A 25,721-nucleotide genomic window follows, 5' to 3' on the forward strand; every position below is an offset into this window, starting at 1 on the left:
GTATAGAACAGTATAATTATATAAAAAAATATAAATCTTTATTTCAACACATGAGTAAAAAAAGACAATGTCTTAATGGTAGTACAAAACATCATATTTCACAATGATAACATCGCAACATACATTTCTATAAAAACATTTTGCACAATATCTAGAAAATAGATACCAAACAGCACGTATGGAGCAGAAAAACTTCTGGTGTAGGACTTCAAACCCCTACACGTTTCAACTTGAAAAAGTCTTCCTCTGGGGGTATATTAGTCCAGAGCTCCTTGTGAAGCCTATATCAGTATGCAGTCTACCAGATATTATGTCGTAATTTGTGGAGGGTATGACGCAGTGACTGTGTGTTATGCGCGCCGGGACAAACCAGGCACATGGACCCAAACCAGGAGCCACAAGGGACTAAGCAAAAAATTAATGGAAAAGACCCTTAAGGAAAAAAACAAATGCTAAGGATCAGTTAGCCCCATAGTCCAACAGGTGAAAGGTGGTCTCTGTTTGTAAAGTCCCAATATAGAGAGCAAGGCTGTAGCCGTGGTTAGTTTCTCCAGACCACCACGCAGCATGCATACCTCCCCTTGCTGCTGCCATTATAAAACGTTATACTCCTAAAGGGAGTGCTCCTAATCTTAGCTTGTTACCTGTATAAAAGAAACCTGTCCACAGAAGCAATCATTCAATCAGATTCCAATCTCTCTACCGTGGCCAAGACCAAAGAGCTGTCCAAGGATGTCAGGGACAAGATTGTAGACCTACACAAGGCTGGAATGGGCTACAAGACCATTGCCAAGCAGCTTGGTGAGAGGGTGACAACAGTTGGTGCGAATCTTCGCAAATGTAAGAAACACAAAATAACTTTCTCCCTCTGTCTGGGGGTCAATGCAAGAACGATAAGGAATCAGCCTAGAACCACACAGAGGAATCTTGTTAAGGATCTCAAGGCTGCTGGGACCATAGTCACCAAGAAAACAATTAGTGACACACTACGCCGTGAAGGACCTAAATCCTGCAACGCCCGCAAGGTCCCTCTGCTCAAGAAAGCACATGTACAGGCCTGTCTGAAGTTTGCTAATGAACATCTGAATGATTCAGAGGAGACCTGGGTGAAAGGTGAGATGGTCAGATGAGACCAAAACCTAGCTCTTTGGCATCAACTCAACTTGTTGTGTTTGGAGGAGGAGAAATGTTGCCTATGACCCCAAGAACACCTTCTTCACTGTCAAGCATGGAGGGGGAAACATTATGCTTTGGGGGTGTTTTTCTGCTAAGGGGAAAGGACAACTTTACCGCATCAAAGGGATGATGGTCGGGGTTGTACTGTCAAATCTTGGGTGAGAACCTCCTTCCCTCAGCAAAGGCACTGAAAAAGGGTCGTGGATGGGTATTTCAGCATGATAATGACCCAAAAACACAGCCAAAGCAACAAAGGAGTGGCTCAAGAAGAAGCACATTAAGGTCATGGAGTGGCCTTGCAGGTCTCTAGACCTTAATCCCATAGAAAATATGTGGAGGAAGCTGAAAGTTCAAGTTACCAAATGTCAGCCTCAAAACCTTGGAGAGGATATGCAAGTGGGACAAAATCCCTCCTGAGATGTGTGTAAACCTGATGGCCAACTACAAAAAACGTCTGACCTCTATGACTGCCAACAAGACTTTTGTCACCAAGTACTAACTCGTGTTTTGCGAAGGGTTCAAATACAATTCACTTATTAAAATGCAAATCAATTTATAACTTTTTTAAAATGCCTTTTTCTGGATATTTTTATTGTTATTCTGTCTCTCACTGTTAGAATAAACCTACCATTGAAATTTTAGACCAATTGTTTCTTTGTCAGTGGGAAAACGTAGAAAATCAGCAGGGGATCAAATACTTTGTTCCCTCACTGTATGGTTTGAATATTGAAATTTCGAGATTTGAAGCTTTTTTTTTATTCAGACAGCGAGTTGAACAAAAAAAAATGCCTTCTTTCCCCATCAACACATTATATGAATGGTGGAATCCCTCCTGCTGTGGTATTGTATTCTGACAGCAGGGATCCTTCCCTGCCATCAGGATACAATGATTCCTTTTTCCAGGAAAAATCTGAAAGACTGTACACTAGTCAATTGATAGATTGTCATGTGTACAACCAGACTGCCCATTTATAAATCAATATTTGACCAGTCCCTGCTGAAGCGAACACATTTCTATCTGTGTATGGCTGGCTTTAGCCAGGTATCCTCTTCCCTGCAGCTAGAAGAAAGATTGCCTCCTAATCCTCTAACTGCACAGTCCACATCACAAGCTCTTCTGGCAGCAATTGGCCTGTTAGTTTTAAAAAAGGAAGGAAACTGTGTTTTTTCTGATTCATAACAATTTGATCTTACAATATAAACAGGACAGACTTGATGTAAACAGTGTCAGGAAGGTGTATGTAGTACTGTATGCTCAAAATGTGTCTTGGTGACAAGTTCCTTTAGAGATGCTGAGAAATACTGGCCACCTCTCACAGTATTTCACATTCAGGAAGCATCAAGAACTCAACATTTATTCCAACAGAGTACTTTCATGAAGATCTCTGTATCTCTGCATGTTTTTGTCAAGAATGTGGTTAGAACTTACATCTGTGTGTTTCATTCAGGGAGGCTTATAACAGATTTTCTGAAGGAAATGTCAACATTTGCAACGTCCGTCCTAGCAGATTATCTGATAGATGAGCATCATCTGTCCTACTTACAAGAAGATGATGATAACACAGAAATCATCACATCCTCTTTTTGATAATGTCAGGAATGAAGTTCTCCTGATACCAGTGGCAAGGACAAATCTGTTCCAAAACATGTCAAATTTGTCAAGATATGACTTGATAGGCCATGTTAGTGTAAAAATGAACAGCATAAACATTAACAGACGTACCATGAAGAGGCAGTCTGTTCAGATAGGTCAAATAGTCCTAACTGTTCAGTTGTAAATATATTATGTAAGGTTAAAACTATATTAACCACTTAAGCCCCGGAGGATTTGGCTGCTAAACGACCAGGGGGTATTTTGCGATTCGGCACTGCGTGACATTAACGGACAATTGCGCGGTCGTGCGATGCTGTACCTAAACAAATTTGACGTCCTTTTTTTTCTCCCACAAACAGAGCTTTCTTTTGGTGGTATTTGATCACCTGTGCGCTTTTTACTTTTTGCGCTATAAACAAAAAAAGAGCGTAAATTTTGCAAAAATAACAATATTTTTCACATTTTTTTATATGAAATTCCCCAAAAAAAAATGTAAAAATCAAAATTTTTTAACATTTTCGGCCAATTTGTTTTATGCTACATATGTTTGGTAAAAAAAAATCGCAAAAAGCGTATTTTTATTGGTTTGCGCAAAAGTTATCGCGTTTACTAACAAAGGGAAAGATTTTTGTCATTTTTGTTGTTTTTTTTTTAACGCGTAATGGCGGCGATCTGCGTTTTTTTTTTGCGGTACTGCGACATTGTGGCGGACAGATCGGACCCTTGACTGACATTTTTGACACTTTTGGGGTTACCAGTGACATTTCTACAGTAATCAGTGCTATACATATGCACTGTTACTGTAAAAATATACTGGTAGTGAAGGGGTTAACTTTATTTGAGAGGGAGGGGCTGTGTGTGTCCCTAGGGGCATGATTCTTACTGTGATTGGCTGTGGCTTGAGGTGTAAGGACACTGATCAACGGTTCTACATAGTAGAACTGTGTGATCAGGGTTTTTACACCGAGGAGAATGACAGGCAGCTTGTTTACACAAGCTGCCTGACTTTCTCCCTCTCCCCCGACGATCGCCGAGTGACCGGCGGACATCGGGTCCGCCGGTCACACGCGCGGGGGGGTCCGTGACCGCGCGGGCGCGCGCTCGCTCCCCAGACCCTCCCAGGCTAGTGACGTTAATTAACGTCACTCTGCCTGGCCGGGGCTGACCGCCGCAGTAAATTTACTTGCGGCGGTCGGCAAGCGGTTAATGGTTTGGTTTTTACATGACTTTGTTTACCAGCAGTATGCTTTTACTGAACAAGTGAGTGACAAGAAAGGCGAGTCTTGTCTGTTAACACTTCACACCCATGTGTATAAAACGGCTTCATAAATAATTTTCAGAGTTGTAGCTTATGATTAAATTATATCGTTCCACATTTTTTTCATATTCAGCACTTTTTATATTTTCATTTACATTAAATATTTTGTATCAACATCTCTTCTGAGTACTGTTAAGACAAGTACCTCTTTAATGTGTGCTTTTGTAAATTCTAGCCCATATCATTTTTGTTGTAGAACTAGAAGTTCCAGTTTCCAGCAAGGAGCTGCAAAGACTAGAAGCCAAATATGCAATCTGTGGGTGGGTTTATTTTTCTATGGAGCTGTTCCTTAAAAAATATCGCACATTTTAAAATATCTTTAAGAAAATAATGCCCCCCCCCCCTCCCCCAGATGCTTATTTACCTAAATTGGATAACCGTGGCCCATTGAGATCTGGTTTCCCTTGACTGTGTAGTCCAGGGGTCTTCATACTATGGCCCTCCAGTTGTTCAGGAACTACAATTCTCATCATGCCTAGTCATGTTTGTGAATGTCAGAGTTTTACAATGCCTCATGGGATGTGTAGTTCCGCAACAGCTGGAGGGCCGTAGTTTTAGGATCCCTGGTGTAGTCTGTCCTCCAAGACTACTATGGAGCTGTATTCCGAACCTCTTCTGTTTTGCGAGACAGCCTTCTCTGTTTCAAATGCGACTGTGTGCATTGACATACCTCCTTACGTGTGGTTATGTGTTTAAAAGTTCTCACTTCTTTATAAAACCTCTCTTTTTAGATCTGAGTTGCTCTTTGGCTTTTTATTAAACTTGTGTTATAATACTACACTTAGTTGGCACCCCCTTGTGTTCCTTTCCAGTATTTTGCATAAGGCCTTACACTGACTGAGGGAACATGGAAGAGGTTGGGAGGGTCTAGCTAGGAGTAAACCAACTAAGCCCTAAACAGGAGAGGAGGCCAGAGGAAGATACCAAAATAACTTTAGTGAACTAATTGTAGTAGCCCAAAGCTACCACTAGACCCCCAATACCTCCTCTGCTCTCTCTACTGCAGCTTTACAGATTGTGCTTGATTGGCAACAGTAGCCGGGGAATGACAGCAGTGAACCCAGGAGGGGATGTAATACATATTACTTCCAGGTTCATTAGTCAATTCTTCCCTGATTTCCTCCTGCTCTCAAAACATTGTCAGTGTACCCCCCAGGCTGCCTGCTCTGCACTTTCTGGATCACTTTTACTAGAAAGCACTTTGCTGGCTCTAAAAATTGATACAAGAGTCATGGCTTCTGTGTCAGTCGTGAACTTGCTTTAACCCCTTGAATAAAAAAATAAAAAAATTATGAATGTACCTTGGTAGACAAGGAGTTAAAAAAGGGACATATATACATTATATTGTCAAAAGTGTTGGGACATCTGCCTTTACACGCACATGCACTTTAATGACATTCCAGTCTTAGTCTGTAGGGTTCAATATTGAGTTGGCCCACCCTTAGCAGCTATAACATCTTCAACTCTTCTGGTAAGGCTGTCCACAAGGTTTGGGAGTGTCTATGGAAATGGTTGACCCTTCTTCTAGAAAAGCATTTGTGAGATCAGTCACTGATGTTGGACAAGAAGGCCTGGCTCCCAGTCTCCACTTTAATTCATCGCAAAGGTGTTCTTTAGGGTTGTGGTGCAGGCCAGTCAAGTTCCTCCACCCCAAACTTGCTCATCCTGGTCTTTATGGACCTTGCTTTGTGCACACACAAATGTGCTTCTGGAACAATGGTCAAACATTTCCATAGACACACTCCTAAACCTTGTGGACAGCCTTCCCAGAAGAGTTGAAGCTGTTATAGCTGCAAAGGGTGGGCCAACTCAATATTGAACCCTACGGACTAAGACTGGGATGCCATTAAAGTTCATGTGTGTATAAAGGCAGATAGTGTATGTCATATATGAGCCTACGCATTAATCATAATTTAAATATATTTAATCCCAAGAACAAAATTTTAATATACAGTAAAACCTTGGTTTGAGAGTAACTTGGTTTGAGAGCGCTTTGCAAGACAAGCACATTTTTAAAATAAATTTTGACTTGATATACAAGCGATGTCTTGATATACAAGTAGCATCATGTATAAAAAAAGAAGAGAGGATCCTCTAAAGTGTAGCAATATGGTTACATTTAATGAAGGTTCAATATTTAGCAACTCACATGGTTGATGATTAATACTTAGATGTGCCTGCATACTTAGATGTGCCTATTTTAATTATCAACCATGTGAGTTGCTAAATGTTGAACCTTCATTAAATGTAACCATATTGCTACACTTAGAGGCGCCTCTCATCTCTCTTATTCTGTAGCTCTGCTAGATTTTGCTTCTAATCCCCTTGGGAAGGCTGCATATTGTGGATGGACATTTTATGGTTACACAACCTATCACATTGCTATAATATTTGTATATAGACTATAAACTGAAGGACTTGTGGAACGAATCATCTGAGTTTCCATTATTTCTTATGGGGAAATTTTGCTTTGATATAAGAGTGCTTTGGATTACAAGCATGTTTCCAGAACGAATTATGCTCGCAATCCAAGGTTTTACTGTATTTAGCTTACCATTCCTTAGATGTGGTGGCTGCATGCTTTCCTTTCTTAGACTAAGTATACTTTTTACAAGCACAGAAAAAATGACCTGTTGATCCTGACAGAAATGCTGCGCCCTTGTAAATTCCTGTATAGTGAACTGACACCTAAAACATGTTTACCAGCTTTTTCAGCTATCTTCTGTAAACAAGTCCTCTCCTTCCATGTAGTGGAGATGGAGAGGGGAGGTGTTTTGTAGTCCAAATCAGGTGGAGCAGCCTAGGGTGACCAAACTGTTTCTTCATAGAAACAATGAAGCTAGCGTTTATTACTCTAGGACAGGTAGTGTTTTACTGACAGGATCACTTTGTAAAAATAAGGGAAAAATGTCTGAAAAAAGAAAAATAGCACACCTGCTATCTAAGGACCGAGAAGCTGCACTATATTACATTTTTGGGTTTATATACACTTAAACCTGAATATTATTAGATTTCTTGGTAAGGAATCCAATCCTGAAAGACAGACCAGATAGTAACTGGTTGAGGAGACAGCAAATGGTATACTAAGTAAAATGTTTTTTGTTGAGTGTGAGCGCATATACAAGCAATGCAACATAACATGAGAAAACAGTTCAACAGATTACACAGAGAATTGAGGATAAATAATATATGCAAGAGAAGTCATCAGCAGTGTATACAGGGCCAAAGGAAAGCCCGGCAACAAAAATATCTATCAATGTTTAAAGCGGTTGTATACTGAAAAAAACCCCCAAAAAACAAATCCTGCAAGACAAAGGCATAATGAGCTAGTATGCATCGCATACTAGCTCATTATGAAATACTTACCTTAAAACGAAGCCCAGACACGGACCCCCCAACACCGCTGTGGGAGCTGCTGACATGTTCCCTCAGCGTCTCTTCCGGGTTCGGCGGCTCCGGCGCTGTGAGTGGCTGGAACCGCGATGACGCGGGAGTCACTTTCTGGCAAGATCCGGCAAGCAGCATCAGAGCGCATGCGCCGCAGACGTCACCTGCACGGTTTAGGAGATATTAATTGTACCTACAGGTAAGCCTTATTATAGGCTTACCTGTAGGTAAAAGTCACAAAAATCAGTATACTACCGCTTTAATGTTGGACAAGATAACTAAGCTTTTGATACAAGGCTTACAGCGTAACTACAATGCATCTTAGCATCACAATCCAAAAATGTATTCGTTTTTTATATTTATAGCACACTTATCCAATCATCCATGTCTGTGTGCCTTATTCTGCTGAGAAACCACTTTGCAAAACACTACCTAGCATTTCAGAACGTGGCCATCTTGATTATGGGCAAATGAATCATGAAGCATTTACTTCCTGGAATCCATCTGCTCTTAGCTCAGGCATGCAGGCAGGAGGATGTGCTTAGCTGAGAAAACTCTTCCTCCCCTCCTGAAGACTTACGGAATGATTTGTCTAGGCCTGAAAACCAGGAAGTATCTGAAGAAACGTAAAAAAAAAAAGAAGTTTAAAATGAGTAAATATGATATACTTTACTATCTATTTACTAATTTTAGCAGCATAAGGATTAAAAATAGCCAATGTTGTTTGAAAAAGTGAAGTTGTGTAATATCAGTGGCTGAAATGCATCATCTCCAGTTTCCTCTGTAGAGATTCAACAAAGCGTCTATTAGCCACCTAAAGCACCTATAATGCCTAATACAGGTTGTAAATTTCTTTGATTTTATCTGTGTTTAATTTAATTGTACTTGCATCAAGCCTGGCACCTCCAAGCTCTCCACTCTACAAGGATAAATACCCAGCTAGGCAAATGTGAAGCAACACAATAAAATATGCCAGATAATAAGGACTTGCATGATTAGAGTATAGCACAAAGTTCACAGAATGATGACTCTTGTTGAGTAGAACTTCCCCCAGAATCTGGTTGTGAATGCCCTGAAAATCATATTTGTTTACTCATTGAGGTCCTGCTGTTTTGAAGAAATGGACTACAATTCTTTACCTTCCCAGCAGCATTATGGTATGTATAGAGTGACTTGTGCACTACAGTCCACTTAATATAGTTTCCTATGGTACACATTCACACCTATGCGTTTTTCTGTTTTCTTTTTTGGAAAGGGTCAGGGACTTTTTTTCCCCGCAGCAGATTGCATTTTGCATGTAATAGAATTCAATGGACCCACACCAAAAATGCAAGTGTTGCGTTTTTGATGTGTTTTTACATGTGTTTTGCATGTTGCATCTTGCGGTTTGTTTGTTTTTTTTCTCTTTAACAAAGCATTTGATGCTGGTTGCTAAGGAGCGGGCGAGGAAGCTGATCTGACACGTCCTTAACAACCATTGAGTCATCAGCTGTCAGAAGGCTTCCCCGCTGACAGCTGAATGTAAAAACAAGAATAGCCAGCAATAAAAAAAACTCAGCAAAAAAAACTGCGGGGGTCTCCCCTAAATCCATATCAGACCCTTATCTGAGCATGCAGCCCAGCAGGCCAGGAAATGGAGGAGTGTCCCCCCCCCCCGAACCATTCTAGGCCACATGCCCTCAACCTGTAGGGGCTGCTTTGGGGCAGGGAAGCTTTGCCCCCCCCCTTCTCTGCCTGCGTATTTAAAGCTCCAGTATTGACATATACTGAGGGAGAGGAACAAACCCTCTCATGGTGCAGTATTTCAAATCAGTTATTTTAAAAAAGAAGGTTGTATTGCACTTACATCAAGGAAGACCAGCATCAGCATGCCATGTATAGGGCATCAGCATGCCATGTATAGGAATTGCCGGTTTGCGCTCAAACTGCGTTCTAGCTTACTGGAAATGACGTATCTCAAACAACACCCAAGGCAGTTTCGTCAGTCTAAGTTCGACGTCCTCGGGGGTTACCTCTCTATATTAGAACAACAAACTCCTGCGCATGAGTGGATGGACCATGTAATAGTTATAATGTCGATAAAGTGGATAATTCTAGGTGGCCTTGCTGCCGTCTAGGACGGGTTGTTCTGAACATACTGTAGAAAAAGAGAAAAGAGAGGGCGCACTAGCCTAGTGCATTATCCAATGTGTTGGCAGAATAATAAAACACATCAGGCGATCTGAGTGGCTGTATGCCTGTGAATGACCGTGACCACTGACCAAGGGAAAGGGCCCTGTCCAGGACCCAACCGGCTAACGCGTTTTCAAAGGACTGACCTCCTTCTTCAGAGCCTAGTTTGGAAATGGTTCACTTGTCACTATTTATATCATACAAACACATTCACTACCTGGGATGAGAACCATGGCCCCGCCTCCTGGGATGGAATAAGGGAGGAGAGATGAGGCTAATTGTGAGCCTACACCTTAAAGATCATGGGGCCACTGGAACATAAGGAAACCATATTCATGGTTTGAAAGTATCTGTTAAATAACAAAGAAAAAATATACTGAGTGTATAGGTGTGTACAGACTAGTAGGAGTGAAGATGTTACCTCTCTCTATATGGCAACACTGGCGCTTTGAATACGCTACTTATATACATATTGAGTGAATGACAGCAGCGGCTTGAATTAATTCCTGTGACCTCTTGGAGCGGCCCTGATGACGCCAGAGCGATGAAACGTATAGGGAAGGACCTAAGCATCATTGCGCCACTTCCAGTTGTTTGGCTATGGGCCGTGGAACGCACGGAACCCGGAAATCCGTCACGACCGCTTCAGAGATTGTATACTGCTACATAGTTGTAAGTGGATGCTGATTATTTTAATACATTTATTATATTGGTACACTATGGGCTGTCTAAATTATCATTTCATGTGAACCCGGTGGGGGACATACGGAGACCCAGGAACTACCATATTGCTGAAAGGCCTGATACCCCATAACGGGGACGGATCTGTGGTGAGTGTAACACAATTGGGGGAGAGCACAACACAGCCTTTTGAGCACTGAGGAGCACAGAACAGCACGGATCACCTTATATATATCTTCTCAGATTTGGCTGCATTGTTTACTGCCACTGGCACATGTATGCTATTGGACTGAGCAATAATATCATGGATATTCAACACTAGGCACTTTATTTCGTTTTATAGTATTTATATATAACTTATTCTTCATTTTTTAACATCTATGGATTTTATACAATATAAAACACCTGGCACTTCACATTATATGTTTTGCACATATATATGGGTTTGGATTCTTATACCATCACTGTATACAATACTGTATCAGAGTGCTTAACAAGGGATAGCACTCCATCTAGTGGTGGATAAATAGACCTGTTTAATGTGGTATATTTCACAGCACTGAATAAGCACTTTATGGTGGATGGATGGTTTATAAAAGCACTGATCACCTTTGTCTTCACAAGATTTGTGATATTGTTTACAATATACATACTTTACAGTTATTATGCATATTTCTAAACAATCTTTATATATATATATATATATATATATATATATATATATATATATATATATATATATATATATAGCACTTGAAGACGCATACACATTCTTTTTATTTTTATTCAGCCATTTAAATAATTTACTTACCTCTCATCGCATCAGTTTATACAGAGTAGCGCCTTAACCCCATATATTTACCATATAAACGATTCCATTGAAGCTCTGGCTTTATGTTTAGAGTTGTTGTCCTGCTGGAAGGTGAAACCTCTGCCCCAGTCTCAAGTCTTTTGCAGACTCTAACAGTTTTTCTTCTAAGATTGCTCTGTATTTGGCTCCACCGATCTTCCCATCAACTCTGACCAGCTTCCATGTCCCTGCTGAAGAAAAGCATCCCCACAACATGATGCTGCCACCACCATGTTTCACGGTGGGGATGGTGTGTTCAGGGTGATGTGCAGTGTTAGTTTTACACCACAGATAGCATTTTGCTTTTAGGCCAAAAAGTTCAATTTTGATCTCATCTGACCTGAGAACCGTCTTCCACATGTTTGTTGTATCCCCCACATGGCTTCTCACAAACCGAAAAATGGACTTCATGTGGCTTTCTTTTAGCAATGGCTTTCTTCTTGGCACCCTTCCTTAAAGACCAGATTTGTGGAGTGCATGACTAATAGTTGTCCTGTGGACAGATTCTCCCACCTCAGCTGTAGATCTCTGCAGCTCCTCCAGAGGTACCATGGGCCTCTCGGCTGCTTCTCTGATGAATGCTCTCCTTGCCCGGTCTGTCAGTTTAGGTGGGCGGCCATGTCTTGGTAGGTTTGCAGTTGTGCCATACTCTTTCCATTTTTGGATGATGGATTAAACAGTGTTCCGTGAGATGTTCAAAGCTTGGGATATTTTCTTATAACCTAACCCAGCTTTCAGCTTCTCCACAACTTTATCCCTGACCTGTCTGATGTGTTCCTTGGCCTTCATGATGCTGTTTGTGCACTAAGATTTTCTAACAAACCTCTGAGGGATTCACAGAACAGCTGGATTTATACTGAGGTTAAATTACCCACAGGTGGACTCTATTTACTAATTTAGTTGTTTTTTTAAGGCAATTAGTTCCACTAGATTTTAGTTAGGGGTATCAGTGTAAAGGGGGCTGAAAACAAATGCACGCCAAACTTTTCAGATTTTGTAAAAAATTTTGAAACTCATTTATCATTTTCCTTCCACTTCACAATTATGTGCCACTTTGTGTTGGTCTATCACATAAAATCCCAGTAAAATACATTTACGTTTTTGGTTGTAACATGACAAAATGTGGAAAATTTCAAGGGGTATGAATACTTTTTCAAGGCACTGTATCTCTGCTATAAGACCATTGAATCCTTACTAATGGATTTAAAATTAGTTAGAAAATCCAAAGACCATGCATAGGCACACAAATTGTCAGAATGAGCTTAACATCAACATTTTAGCCATTTTTTTGCTCTGTTTGCTGTGTATGCCATTTTAAAAGTAATTGTTAGTATGAGAAGCAAGATGTTTTGTTAGAACTGTTAGCAACAGAATATTTCTGCCTCAGAGTTCCTTAATTGCCAGATCTTTTCTCTGTAACCCCTTAACGGCTAGAAGAATCTGCTTCAGAAAACTTCTGTGGTCGGGTTGCTGGTTGGGAATGGGTCTGCAGAGAGAACATTGCATGTCATCGGCGACCGTGGAAAATTACTTTGACTTGACCATAAATTGAATCCACATAGCTGTTTATTCGCAGCTCACATTAGTAATAACATTTTTAAACACATAAGATTTACACCAGGAAGGAGCAAGACTTTTATAAGCGCACCAATCTAGCAGGCGTCTTCCTGAACACCTTAACCCTTTTATCACTTACAGGATTCCCAGAATTCTAACTATATACTTACTGTGTTTATATATGACGGTGTCTGTGTAAAGTATCTGTAGAATGTAAACCATTTCAAATGACATATTTCGGGTGATATGTTTTATCCACAAGTCTTGCAGTTTTGTCATTTCAAGAAGCATGCGCAGGAGCAGTCTTGGAGACTGATGTTTTCCTCTTATTTTAACAACTAAAATATTAGTTGTCACATATATTTTGAAAATTTAAATCTTCTGACACGCTCTTCTTTATTTTATTTTACACAGATGTTTCTTCCCTGCATATTTTCCTTGGTATTTGTTTATTACCATGGGGTACATTTGTTTTTTTTAATTTTGTAGGTTTTCCAAAACATAGTACAAACATCCCCATTCCCATCCCTTCCCTTTTTATTTGTGGATCCGAAGAGCCTAGAACAGTAAACAAATACGTTTTCATTTTATAGTAAGAAGTCATTTGTATCTATTACTTCACATAGTGCACCAGTTCTACTACATGAGTTTGCTTTAGGCATTTAGTATCTACCGTTAAAGAATGAGTTCAGATCGATAAACGTTTACCTTTTTCATGTAAACCTATTTATACTAAACATTGTAATTTAACATTCAGGGTTGATTTTCTAAAACTGGAGAGTGAAAAATCTGGTGCAGCTCTACATAGAAACCAATCGACTCCCAGTTTTTTTTTTCTTAAATGAACAAGCTGAAGTTGGAAGCTGATTGGCTACCATGCACAGCTGCACCAGATTTTGCACTCTCCAGTTTTAGTAAAGCTACCCCTGTGTCTTTCTTATTTAGGCTCTCTTATGGGCCATACACACTATAAGATTTTCTGAAGACTTTTTCCTTTAGACTTACCAAAACCATAAAATATGAGGTCAAACCTAAACACTTTCAATTTGTATGCAATCTTGCAGGCCCTTGCACTACATAGAAAAGGTAAATCTGATGGAAATCTACCCACAAAAGTTGGATAGTGTGTATCCAGCTTTAAAAAGGTAGTTGCACATTGAGCCGGATGGGTGCAAGATTTGGACACCTATCCATCTTTCCATCTTTCTCATATTTTAAAACATTTTTGGGAGCAACCTCTGTGTTGGTAGACCGATTTCTCCTAATGTACTGTGGTGTTCACTGCTTACCTTCATAGAGAAAAGTTCAGGGGTGTAAGTGATTTCCAATTTTAAGAAGTGTTAGTAAACGCAGGACACTGCATTCACTATATCTCTGGTCTCCTACAGTACACAGAACATGGAAATGCAATTATTTTAGGAAATATAAACGGCTAAATACCTTTTCTCATCAGCAGCTTTATCAGTCTTGTGACTTCTATCAGTGTCCGGCCAAGCACTGGGTAAAGCTTGCAGGAGGAGTTTTCACTTCTGACTGTCCTTTGAAGATGCATGACCCCTGACCCTCTGTCTGGACAGTGCTGATTGGCTCTGTGCTGATTACATGCACCCTCCCCCCAAAAAAACTCTCTTGCAATACACACCAAACTGAGCATGTGCAGAGTGCCCCGAAGGCTCTGTACTATCAGGAGATAGATTGGGGACAGTAAAAGAAGGGGAGGATCAGAGAAGACCAGATCAAACAGCCTTTTTACAAAGTAAGTAGTATTAAACCCCTTCGGTTCCACAGTGTGTATAACAAGCATGCTTTATTGCATATACAGACTAATTTCACTGTTGTGGGTTTAGTAACACTTTAACCACTTGCCAAATACCCCATAGCACAATTACTGCTAAAGGATCATGTATGTATACATGATCTTGCATTTCCGAGTATCAGGTGTAAGTGCGTACTGCCGGTGGCTCGCTCCCACTGTGGTTTTACACAACGGGTCCTGCGAACCTGATGTCTGCCGGCACTGGCTGATCATTAGATACACAGGCAGAACTGCAGTCTGCCTATGTATACAAGGCATATTGCCATTCTGTCAGTACAGAAGACATGGATCCTGTGTTCCTGTAAAGCAAAAAAGCCGATCCATGTCTTCCACTGGTAAAAGCACCCCCCCCCCCCCCCACTACACTGAATCATCAGCTAGGCACACAGATAACCCTTTGATTGCGCCTGATGTTAACCCTTTCCCACCCAGTGTCATTAGTACAGTGACAGTGCATATTTTTAGCACTGATCAATGTAATAATGTCCCTGGTCCCCAAAAAAGTGTCAAAAGTTACATAGTGAGGTTGAAAAAAAGACACCAGTCCATCCAGTTCAACCTATGATGTGTGTGTGTGTATAAGGGTTTATGTCAATAGTACATTGTATACCCCTGTCAGTTGTGATCGTTAAAGTGCCCATCTAATAGTTTTTTAAACTATCAATTCTCCCCGCTGACACCACTGCTTGTGGAAGAGAATTCCACATCCTTACCGCTCTGACGGTATAGAACCCTTTACGTAATTTAAGGTTAAACCGCTTTTCTTCTAATTTTAGCAAATGGTCACGAGTCCTTTTCCATTCCCTTTCACTGAATAGTTTGTTCCCTATGCTAGGGTCACAGTACGGTATTTGTTCATTAATATCATATCCCCTTTCAAGTGTCTCTTCTACAGAGAGGATAAGTTCAATGCTTGTAGTCTTTCCTCATATTTGAGATCCTTCAGTGCCTTTATTAGCTTTATTGCCCTTCTCTGGACTCTCTCTAGTTCCAGCACATCCTTCCTGAGGACCGGTACCCGGACCTGGAAGGCATACTCCAGGTGAGGCCGGACCAGAGTCTTGTAGAGTGGGAGAATGATTGTTTTATCTTTGGAGTGAATCCCCTGTTTAATACATGCCAGCATTCTGTTGGCTTTGCTTGCAGCAGCTTGGCATTGCATGCCATTGCTGAGCTTGTCGTCTACTAGGACCCCCAGGTCCTTTTGCATCTTCGATTCACCCAGAGGTTCTCCCCCGAGTAACTTGCATTCGTATTTCTGGCACCCAAATGCATTACCTTGCATTTTTCAACATTAAACCTTATTTGCCCTTTGGACCCACCCCTGAAGTCAGTTTTTAATCCAGCTACTCTATGGTCCATACCTATGTACCTTAGTTTGTACAGTAAATGTTTGTGGGGAACTCTATCAAATGCCTTTGAAAAGTCCAGATACACTACATCCACAGGCCTCCCTTATCTAGATGGCAGCTCGGTGCTCGATTTGTTTGTCATTTAGCAGTCCCACTATAGGTCGCTGATCACCGCCATTACTAGAAAAAAAAAAATTCCATAAATATATCCCATAGTTTGTAGACACTCTAACTTTTCAATATATGCTTATTGGGATTTTTTTTTTTTTTACCAAAAATATGTAGCAGCATGCATATTGGCCCTAAATTAATGAAGAAATTTGATTTTTTACATTTTTTTTTTATTGAATGTGTTTTAGAGCAGAAAATAAATATTGTTTTTATTTTAAAAATTGTAGTTTTTTTTGTTTTGTTTATAGTGCAAAAATAAAAACCGCAGAGGTGATCAAATATCACTAAAAGAAAGCTCTATTTGTGGGAAAATAAGGACATACATTTTATTAGGGTGCAGCCTTGCATGACTGCACAATTGTCAGTTAAAGTAACACAGTGCCGTATTACAAAAAAATTGTCTGGTCAGGAAGGGGGGTAAATCTTCCAGAGGTGAAGTGGTTAAGCATGCACTGCAATTTTTTTCCAGTTTTACTGTAACTATACACATTGAGAGTAAAGTGGATTTAAAGACCATAAACCTCATAATAACGTGTCTATGAATGAGCTTGCAATTTTATGTTTTGAGTCAAGATTTGAAAAAAAAAAAAAAAAATATATATATATATATAATTTTTTTTTTTTTTTTAACAATTTCACCACATTCAAACAAGTAAAAAGATTTTACACTAGTGGATGTTTATTATGGTAAATTGTACTGACACAGTGAGGTGGATTTACTAAAGGCAAACAGATTGTGCACTTTGCAAGTGCAAGTTTCTCCAGAGCTTAGTAAATGAGATGAAGCTTAAATTTGCAAATAATAACCAATCACATGCAAGGAAAAAAAAAAAACAGCATTGTTTGCTTGTACATGATTGGATGATGAAAGTCATCAGAGCATCCACTCATTTACTAAGCTCTGGTGCATTTGCCTTTAGTAAATCCACCCTGCTGGGTTAAAGTGCTTTTATGGAGTTTCTGTTTTATCATATATATTTATATTTGCTGCGCTCATTTAAATAATGTGACCAACCTCTAGTAAGAACAGACTATTTATTTTCTATTTATAGGTATGCATTTATAAAGCCCCCTACAGAACAGAATGCTGTCAGTTTCAGTCTTGATCAGCCTAGTGTAAGATCTGATCTCCTGGCCTGTATGATCTGTGACGAAGCAATGTTCTGTAGAATTACTATTATCTTGAACTGACTAATATCTGCCATCTTGTGTAATTTAAGATTAGTCATTCTGAACAAACGCAAAGCGTTATAGTGCTGGTTAGATCTATGTAGATTGAAAAGATTATTGCACATGCATGTGAAATGCTTACCAGAAGCAAAGCTGATTGGTTTAGAGCTCCGTGTAGTGTAAGTGCCCCTGATGCAATTTTCCGTTGAAAAAGGTAATTTATTTTGCAATTGTTTGGTTCTGGCTTTCCTCATAACTACTTGGTATATGTTAATTGCATTGTTTTACCAAATTCTGCAACAGCTTTGGAGAGGTGTTTACATAATTTAAGATAACAGAATGAAAGTGTGTGTGTGTGTATATATATATATATATATATATATATATATATATATATATATAATTTGTGAACATTATTATGCAGGAATTATATAGCGCCAACATACCTTCTGTTTTCATGCATAATAAATCTACTCCACTAGCCATAGCAAATTTGCTTACAATATTTATCCAAAAATGAAACCTTAAAAATATATAAATAAATAAGTTCTAGTAATACATTTTTAGTCTTGTCGGTGTGATGAGATTTGTTGATACTAGTGTATTAACAGTATATTTTTTCTCTTTCAGGGAAGTAGTACCAAAGAATATTTCTTGCGAGCAACCCTCAATAGTCTCGAGCGTTACTTTTATTTAATAGCTTTTAACTTCTACCTTCATGAGCAGGTAATCTCAGCTTAAGTTATAAAACTGAAAAAAAGCATTTCTTTTGATTCCAACAGCATGTGATGTTATAATCAGAACACAATGGTTATATAGCATGTTAGATTGGGTCTTCTTTCATTGTGAAACTAGAAACTCAAAGGTTTTGTATGTGTAAGAACATGAGTAAAATTGTAGCACAAAGTTTTGTGTGTTTTATATTTGATAAAATATTTTGATGGTTTCTAATTTTATTGTCGTATTCTGCATTTCTTTTGTTCTAATAACATGTCCCTACTGACAATATGTTCATGCATCATTTCAGTACCCCTTGGCTTTTGCACTGAGTTTTAGTCGGTGGATGTGTACTCATCCTTGGATTTACAGACTCCATGCAAGCATGAATTTATCAGAATTTACTGTATCAGGGGAGTTAATAACCAAAGGGATGCGGGTATTGGTAAGTTTTCCCAATTATTTTTTTTTTTATACTTTTTTAAATTATCAGTAAATTATTGCACAGTATTACAGGGTATACAAACATTTACAGTTTCTCCCCTCCTACAAACTCAGTCAGGCAGACATACAGTGAAGCCAATTTAATAGGAAGTGAGTTAAAGAAAATCTTTCCTGAGACAATTGTGAAGGCTTCTTTTGCTGACTTCTTATTTGAAAAATGCTGTCTGGCTGTCTTGCCATGTCCACAGCCAAAAGCAACTACAACGGGCATGTGAACATCCGAACTGGAGCACAGAAGCATTTGAAGAATGTGGTCTGATGAATGGTTAAGTAACACAACAAGTTTGAGGTGTTGAATGGGGTCCAGATTCTCCAGATCTCAATCCATATGAGCTTATGTGGGATGTGCTGGAAAAACCGGTGCCAAATACCATAACATCCCTTCAGAGGTCTAGTGGAGTCCATGTCTCAACAGATGATGGTGGGTGGCCATAATGCTGTGGCTGATGCCTGTATATATGTATATTGGAAACACCAAGGCTGCAGTCTTCCATTGGTCTGTATACAGGACTGTGGTATTTCCCTAAAAAACATTCTGTAACTGGAAATGCAGTAAATATGGACTTGACATTGACAGTCTTGAGTCTTCCAATAGGAATGTTTGATGGAATAAAAATGCAAAAGGTCTCAATTTAAACCATTTTGTTAATTTGAGTCTTTTATTTGCTATAATGTGTGTTTAATTTGTTAATCATTGTTTCAGGTATTGGATGATCGGTTCTCACCAGATGTGCTAAGCACTGTGAAAGAAATGAATGTAGCCAACTTCAGAAGGGTTCCGAAGATGGCCATTTATGGCACTGCTCAGCCAAACTCCAAGGTGCAGTATCGCTAATATCCTGTTGCAGGTCTCGGTTTTTTAATGCTCAAAATAAAGGTTTCCATAACTTTTCTTATATAGTTGTAAGGGAAAACCTTTTCGGCTCCTGTAGCTGTAGCTTCACTGCTAAGCAAATATTGGGCCATTTAAAGGGCAAAATGAAAATTGTGTATTTTGGCAACTCTGTGAAATATCTGCTTTTTCTGTTTCTGTGTAAAAGCTTTGACCTTTTTTAGGAGGTGTTGTTTGTCCAGTTAGATTTTTCTTTTTTTTTCATTAGATTTAATTTCACTTTTTATTTTTCCAAACACAAAAAAAATGTTTACAGACACAAAAAAAAATTATAAAAAAGGATAGGAACAAGCAAAAAAGAAAAAATCCCCTAACTTAATTCCATACACAAACCCAATAATGAACACAGAACTACAAAGTATAATTAAAAATGTGACAACATTCATAAATATCAAAACCGGGGCTTTACCAGATATTCAGATAAGAGGCAATACTAGAAAAATGTCAAGCTTATGACTCCAGCTTAGTATCGAACAGCATTTTCAATTAACCAGGTGACCGGGGAGCACAGCCACCAAGCCTTTATATCAGCCTGAGGTGTATATAATAAGAACAAAATTAGTAACTTGATTATTGAAAAGATAGATCATACATAGTATTGCTTGGATTCTCTGTCCATTTACACAAAATAGTTTGAAATCTTTTGGGTGTGCCATGACTAAAATAGGTCGTTCTTGCAAATGATTTCTTTAAGGCAGTTATCCAATGAGGGTGAAAAGTGAAAACTCCTCCTCCTGGGTATGAATTTTCAGGAATTTTACACAGCTCTAGTTATCTTCTTTTGAGTGGAATATGATAAGGAAGACATATCTAGATGTTTGAAAATACAAGTGACTTGAGGCTGAGTATTGGGTATATGAATATCGAATACCATATCTTGCACTTAGGGATTCGTTTACTAAAGGCAAATAGACGGTTTACTTTGCACAGGAATTTTCCCCAGAGCTTAGTACATGAGGTGAAGCTTCTCTGACTTCCATTATCCAATAATACAATAATATGCCAAAAAAAAATAAATGCTGTGGTTTTTTGTTTTTTTACTTTACTTGCTAGTGATTGAGTATTGAGTCTTTGCAAAGTGAAATTTCATCTCATTCACCAAGATCTGGGAAAAGTTCCTTTCAAAGTGAACACCATTTTTGTCTTTATATAGTATATAGTAAATAAACACCTTAGAATCATCCGTGCACCAGTATAAATTAAGGAAATGTTCGTCTGTGACACACATACCAACAGAAGGGGTTGAACTGTTCCTTCTCATACATTTTTTTAGAATATCTCCTAATTCTCTTTCTTATCTCAGTTTACATTGCAAAGAATGTTTAGCTAAATATTTAACTAAAAGGTAACTATACAGTATGCATGGGAAGTTAGGCTTAAAGTAGAATTCGCTTGAACCACAAAATCTATTATTAGAGTAGTTTGGGTCAGTCTTTTCCCTGCTATATCCTGAACCTGCAAAGCATGGCAGTGCTGCGATTCTTTATAGAAATCATTATTAGGGTTAACTCAGAGCAGCCCATGGAGTATAGGAAAGATGACAAACTGACACCCACTGAGTTCCACTGTAGAAATAAAGGGAGCACATATACCTCAGAAAGATACAAATGTAACCAAAGTTGGGGCACAAATGGTATAGCCAGTAATTTCCAATAATTGTTTGGTAGTATTCGAGATTTTAGACATCATATAAAGAGTGGGAAAATCCTAATGTGTTTTTTCCTTTTTACAAAAGGTGTAGCGAATCGTCATCAAAAAAGTGTGTAGTGGGGGTGACTGCTTAACTATATTGGATTGGATACACTCTAAAAGAGGCGTAAAAAAAAAAGAGAGGTGCCACATTCCTTTATTAATGAAAATAGGAAGAAATGAATGGGACGGGACTTTAAAGGCACCAAACACAATAAATAAAATAAGAAATTCATATTGAATAAAATATTTGCAGATCTGTGTGACGACAAAAAAAAAAAATCAAAAATGTTAAGATCTATCAGTGCACGTTTAGACTGATAATGCATGCAGTGGGTTCCAACGCGTTTCAACTCCTACAGTGCCTTCTTCAGGGAATAAATAGCATGATGAAGCACTGCAATGCAAATGTAGATACATTTTATAACCATACATAACACTGATGAAAAGAATACAGAAACAATTACAATTAGTCTCTTTATATAATACAGCACAGATTCTTACATAGAACAGTAGCGTTATTTACAGTAAGAGTCATAATCCTGATTGAATACTGTTATGTTCTGCATGTTGAAATGCCTTTATTAGTGCTTTAAAATTACTAAGATAATTGTTACCTTCTACCAGGCCACTGGTTGTGTCCTCAACTATCTAACTGATGCAAAGAGAAAATATTCCAAGATTCTGTGGGTGAACCTTCGAGAAGATGTTGTACTTGAAGGCAATGAACAAATATACTCTCAAAGGGAACCAGAAAACTTGGATCAGCATATTGCAGTAATTGCTGCTTCACCAGAGCAGCTTGAGGTGAGAACCTGTGACAGTGTATTACCATTTTTTTAGTTTTGTTTAGGGAAAAATGGTTTCTTTTTCTCTGCATTCTCTATCACTGGCCTGCTAAGTTTAAACTTAAATAAGTGAAATATTTTATATGATATGTGTATGTAATAGATGTTTTCATTGGTGTTCCAAAGTTTTCTAGCAATTTCATAATATAAGTAAATGATACGTAAAAGTGAATTTGAATGGTATCAATGAAAAGCATTATTTTATCATTTTTTTACATTGTCCTCAAAATAATGGTACTATGCTAACTTAAACCACAAGAGGGCAGCATATCCATTTTGTTGAATTTATCCCATTTGAGAGAATGTTAACACACCTATTAGGTTCTGCCTGTAATGCCCAGTCTACATCAATCTGTATTCAGCCTTGCGGAGTCATTTTGTTCAGCGTGTGTGTTTTTACAGAAAGGACCTAAAATATTTGGAAGCTCTCATTTTCTTTTTTTTTAGTTAAAGATTAAATAACAATTAAACTAGAGATTCTCTGAAACAGTACGTGGGAAAACCCTGAAGTAAAATCTCTGGTGCTGGTATGGATGAGAAAATCTAGGTTGTTGACTAATTTCATCACAATGGTAATCATACACTGGTCTTTTTTTTTCTTTATCTTGTTGCTTTTTCTCCAAATTATCAGAAAACAGGCACAGTGAAAGGTCGGACCATGCCTGGATTGTTATTTTTTAATTTTTTGAAAGCATGCTTACCAGAATGTTTACATCATGATCTATTTTGTTTAATTTCTGGATTAAAGCAGAACTACACTGCATCCAAGCACCACAAACCAAAAATACAATTTAATTCATTTTTAAAAGTAAATTCACCCATCCATGTATCAAATTTTGTTTGCTGAAAAATCACTTTGAAAAACACCCCCCTAGCATTTCTGGCAGTGGCTATCTTGGGCAGATAATTAATGTAGCGTTAACTTCCTGGAATTCATCTGTCCTTAGCTCAGACATGCAGACACGATTGTGTGCTTAGCTGAGAAAACCCCTTCTGGATGTATGACATCAATTGCCTACGCCATGATGTAACTGAAGAAATGTAAAAAAAAAAAATGGAAAACAAGTAAATAAAATATACATTCCTACCTATTTACTAATGCTAGAAGCATACCGATTAAAAACAGTCCGTGTTTATTAAGAGTGACGTTCCGGTATAAGGTTACTTATTTGTAATTTATTTCTAGTTTATAAATACAGGCTTAGCCAATGTGACACTGTAATTTACCTCATATATAGCGAAGTCCCATATAGTTTGTTTCTTAACCAGTAGTACTTTGTATGTATCCCTAGGGATTAGCCTGGCTGGGTCAAGGGCTCAACTGTACAGATCTTTGGAGATATAACAAAAGACTCCATTTTTCTATTTTGTTTTCTCAGAAGTTAGAAGCCACAATAGTAAGCCATATATTGGGTTCACAAAAGTGGTTGGAGGTCTACCTGGAACAGGAAAAGCAGATGAAGATGTTTAAAACATGTCTGACAATGCAGGAAATCTTCAACCAACAGAAGGGCACATGTCCAGGCCTGGCATATAGAAGAATTCCCTTTCCAGAGTTCTGTGCTCCCAGGGAACAGGTGAGGAGGAAGAACAGATAAATAATATGGTATACAAATTACTGGAAGCTGCAGAGTCATACTGCTACTTTATGAAGAAATAAACTAAAGCACAATAATAATATCTTCTGTAACTGAACCCAGGGCACTGAAATGATTGGGAAAGACCCAGGGCACACTGAGAAAAACATAAAAGAATATTCAAGGACTGCTTGGCATCCAGGAGCTGTTGAGGCAATAAACACTGTGGTCAGGCATATGTAATTATTCTAAATTATTTTTTATGGCAGAGTACAATGGTCAAAAAATATGCAATGTTTAGCCCAGCGTAAGATTATAGTGGTCAGGAGTATGTAGTGTATAGGCCAGTGGACGCCGGTTTGTTAGGAGCGCAGGGGCGTCGCCCCCCCATCCATGCGTCCGGCCCCCTAATCTACATGCAGGGGCGCCGGACGTATGGAGTTCAATGGGGATTTTTTTTTTTTTTGCATCACCTGATTAGAGCCAGAGGCTCTAATAGGGCGATGCAAAGGATGGACCCGGGGCGTAGAGCAGTGCGTCCCGAGCCCACCCATTCATATGAAAATTCGCTATTGTCACACCGATCCTCCTCCTGGCCAATCAGGAAGCGCGTCCAATAAGTGCTTCCTGATTGGCCGCAAGGCAAACCCCATGCCATTGGCCGAGGAGGAGGCGGGAGTGGAAGGACTGGAGGAGACGCGCCGCCAGGACCGAGGAGAAGAAGCTGTTCGGGGGACTGAGGAGAAGCCGATCGCCGCCGCTGCTGCTCCAGGTAAGTAAGGGGGCATGCACGCTGATCTCTGCATTGGGGGCATGTATGCTGGTCATTACATTGGGGGCACGTATGCTGGTCACTGCACTGGGGGCACGCACGCTGATCTCTGCATTGGGGGCATGTATGCTGGTCACTACATTGGGGGCACGTATGCTGGTCACTACATTGGGGGCATGTATGTTGGTTGGTCACTACATTGGGGGCATGTATGCTGGTCACTACATTGGGGGCATGTATGCTGGTCACTGCATTGGGGGCATGTATGCTGGTCACTGCATTGGGGGCATGTGTGCTGGTCACTGCATTGGGAGAATGGTATGCTGGTCACTGCATTGGGGGCATGTACGCTGATCTCTGCATTGAAGGGGGCATGTACGCTGGTCACTGCATTGAAGGGGCATGTACGCTGGTCACTGCATTGAAGGGGGCATGTACGCTGGTCACTGCATTGAAAGAGGGCACGCTGGTCACTGTGCATTAATAGGGGGCACGCCGGTCACTGTGCATTGAAAGGGGGCACGCTGGTCTATCTGCATTGAAAGGGAGCACGCTGGTCCCTCTGCATTGAAAGGGGCACGCTGGTCTCTCTGCATTGAAAGGGGGCACACTATACCTTATTTACTGAAGGCCCCTTTGCGACCTCAAAGTTACGCAATTTTTTACAGCGTTTTCTGCCGCAAAGCAATGCCTATTACATTTTTCTGTTTGCGCCCCCCCCCCCCCCCAAAAAAAAAATTTGAGCACCAGCCGCCACTGGTATAGGCCTGCATATACTGTAGAGTTTAATGGTCATAAACCTGTAACATACAGCTTGGCATACAGGGTGCAGGAGTCAGGAATATGCAACAAGTATGGAGTTACATACTCCTGACCACTGTGATTTGTTGCTGTGCTGTATCGAACATAAATATGTAACTCCATATTTCAAACAAAAATCCTCCCTCAGCAATGTCCCCCCCCCCCCCCCCCTCAAGCAAAAAATCACCTTCAACAGAAAATCACCCATTTTCTGCAAAAACAGTGAGCCCCCACCTTCCTCTGGAAAAAAAAAAAAAAAAATCTTAGCAGACCTCAGAATTATTGCAATACCTGACATCTAGTGAGAGAAGGTCTTGCCGGGCATCTCATCAGCAGTGTCACATCACATGTCAGAGCCAAGGAAGAGCCTGAGAGAGCTTTTCCTTTGCTCTGTGACCTGCTGCTTCAGGAGTCTGTAACACTGCTTTATCAATACGCAGGTTCTCCTGCATAGATTTAGCTGTAAGACATGGCCCACAGCTATGCAGGAGAACCGGTAGAGACTCCTGCATAGCAGGAAAATGCATGCTTAACCTGGAGCTTAGTGGAAGAGACCCAGGGCAGGAGCCTAGTGACATCCCTATCTGAACTTCACCTACCCTGAACATTTTCTTTTATTTTTGTATAACCTGTGTGGCTTGCCATAAGCAACCAGTCATTTAGATTGGCAACTGGAA

At 39.6% G+C, this 25,721-nt stretch overlaps 1 protein-coding gene across 2 annotated transcripts in view; it reads left to right on the forward strand.

The window, feature by feature from the left end:
- The window catches only part of PALD1 (phosphatase domain containing paladin 1), a 379,422-nt gene that overhangs the window by 231,747 nt on the left and 121,954 nt on the right, over positions 1–25,721 (forward strand). For both annotated transcript variants that reach the window (XM_082269285.1, XM_082269286.1), the window contains exons 11-15: positions 17,875–17,970; positions 18,272–18,406; positions 19,169–19,285; positions 21,674–21,853; positions 23,274–23,471. In XM_082269285.1, the coding sequence (XP_082125411.1) occupies positions 17,875–17,970; positions 18,272–18,406; positions 19,169–19,285; positions 21,674–21,853; positions 23,274–23,471 (726 nt within the window). The remainder of the gene's footprint in view (positions 1–17,874; positions 17,971–18,271; positions 18,407–19,168; positions 19,286–21,673; positions 21,854–23,273; positions 23,472–25,721) is intronic.

This window comes from Pelophylax lessonae (genome assembly GCF_965119305.1).
Source record: "Pelophylax lessonae genome assembly, chromosome: 9".
Classification (NCBI taxonomy): Eukaryota; Metazoa; Chordata; class Amphibia; order Anura; family Ranidae; genus Pelophylax; species Pelophylax lessonae.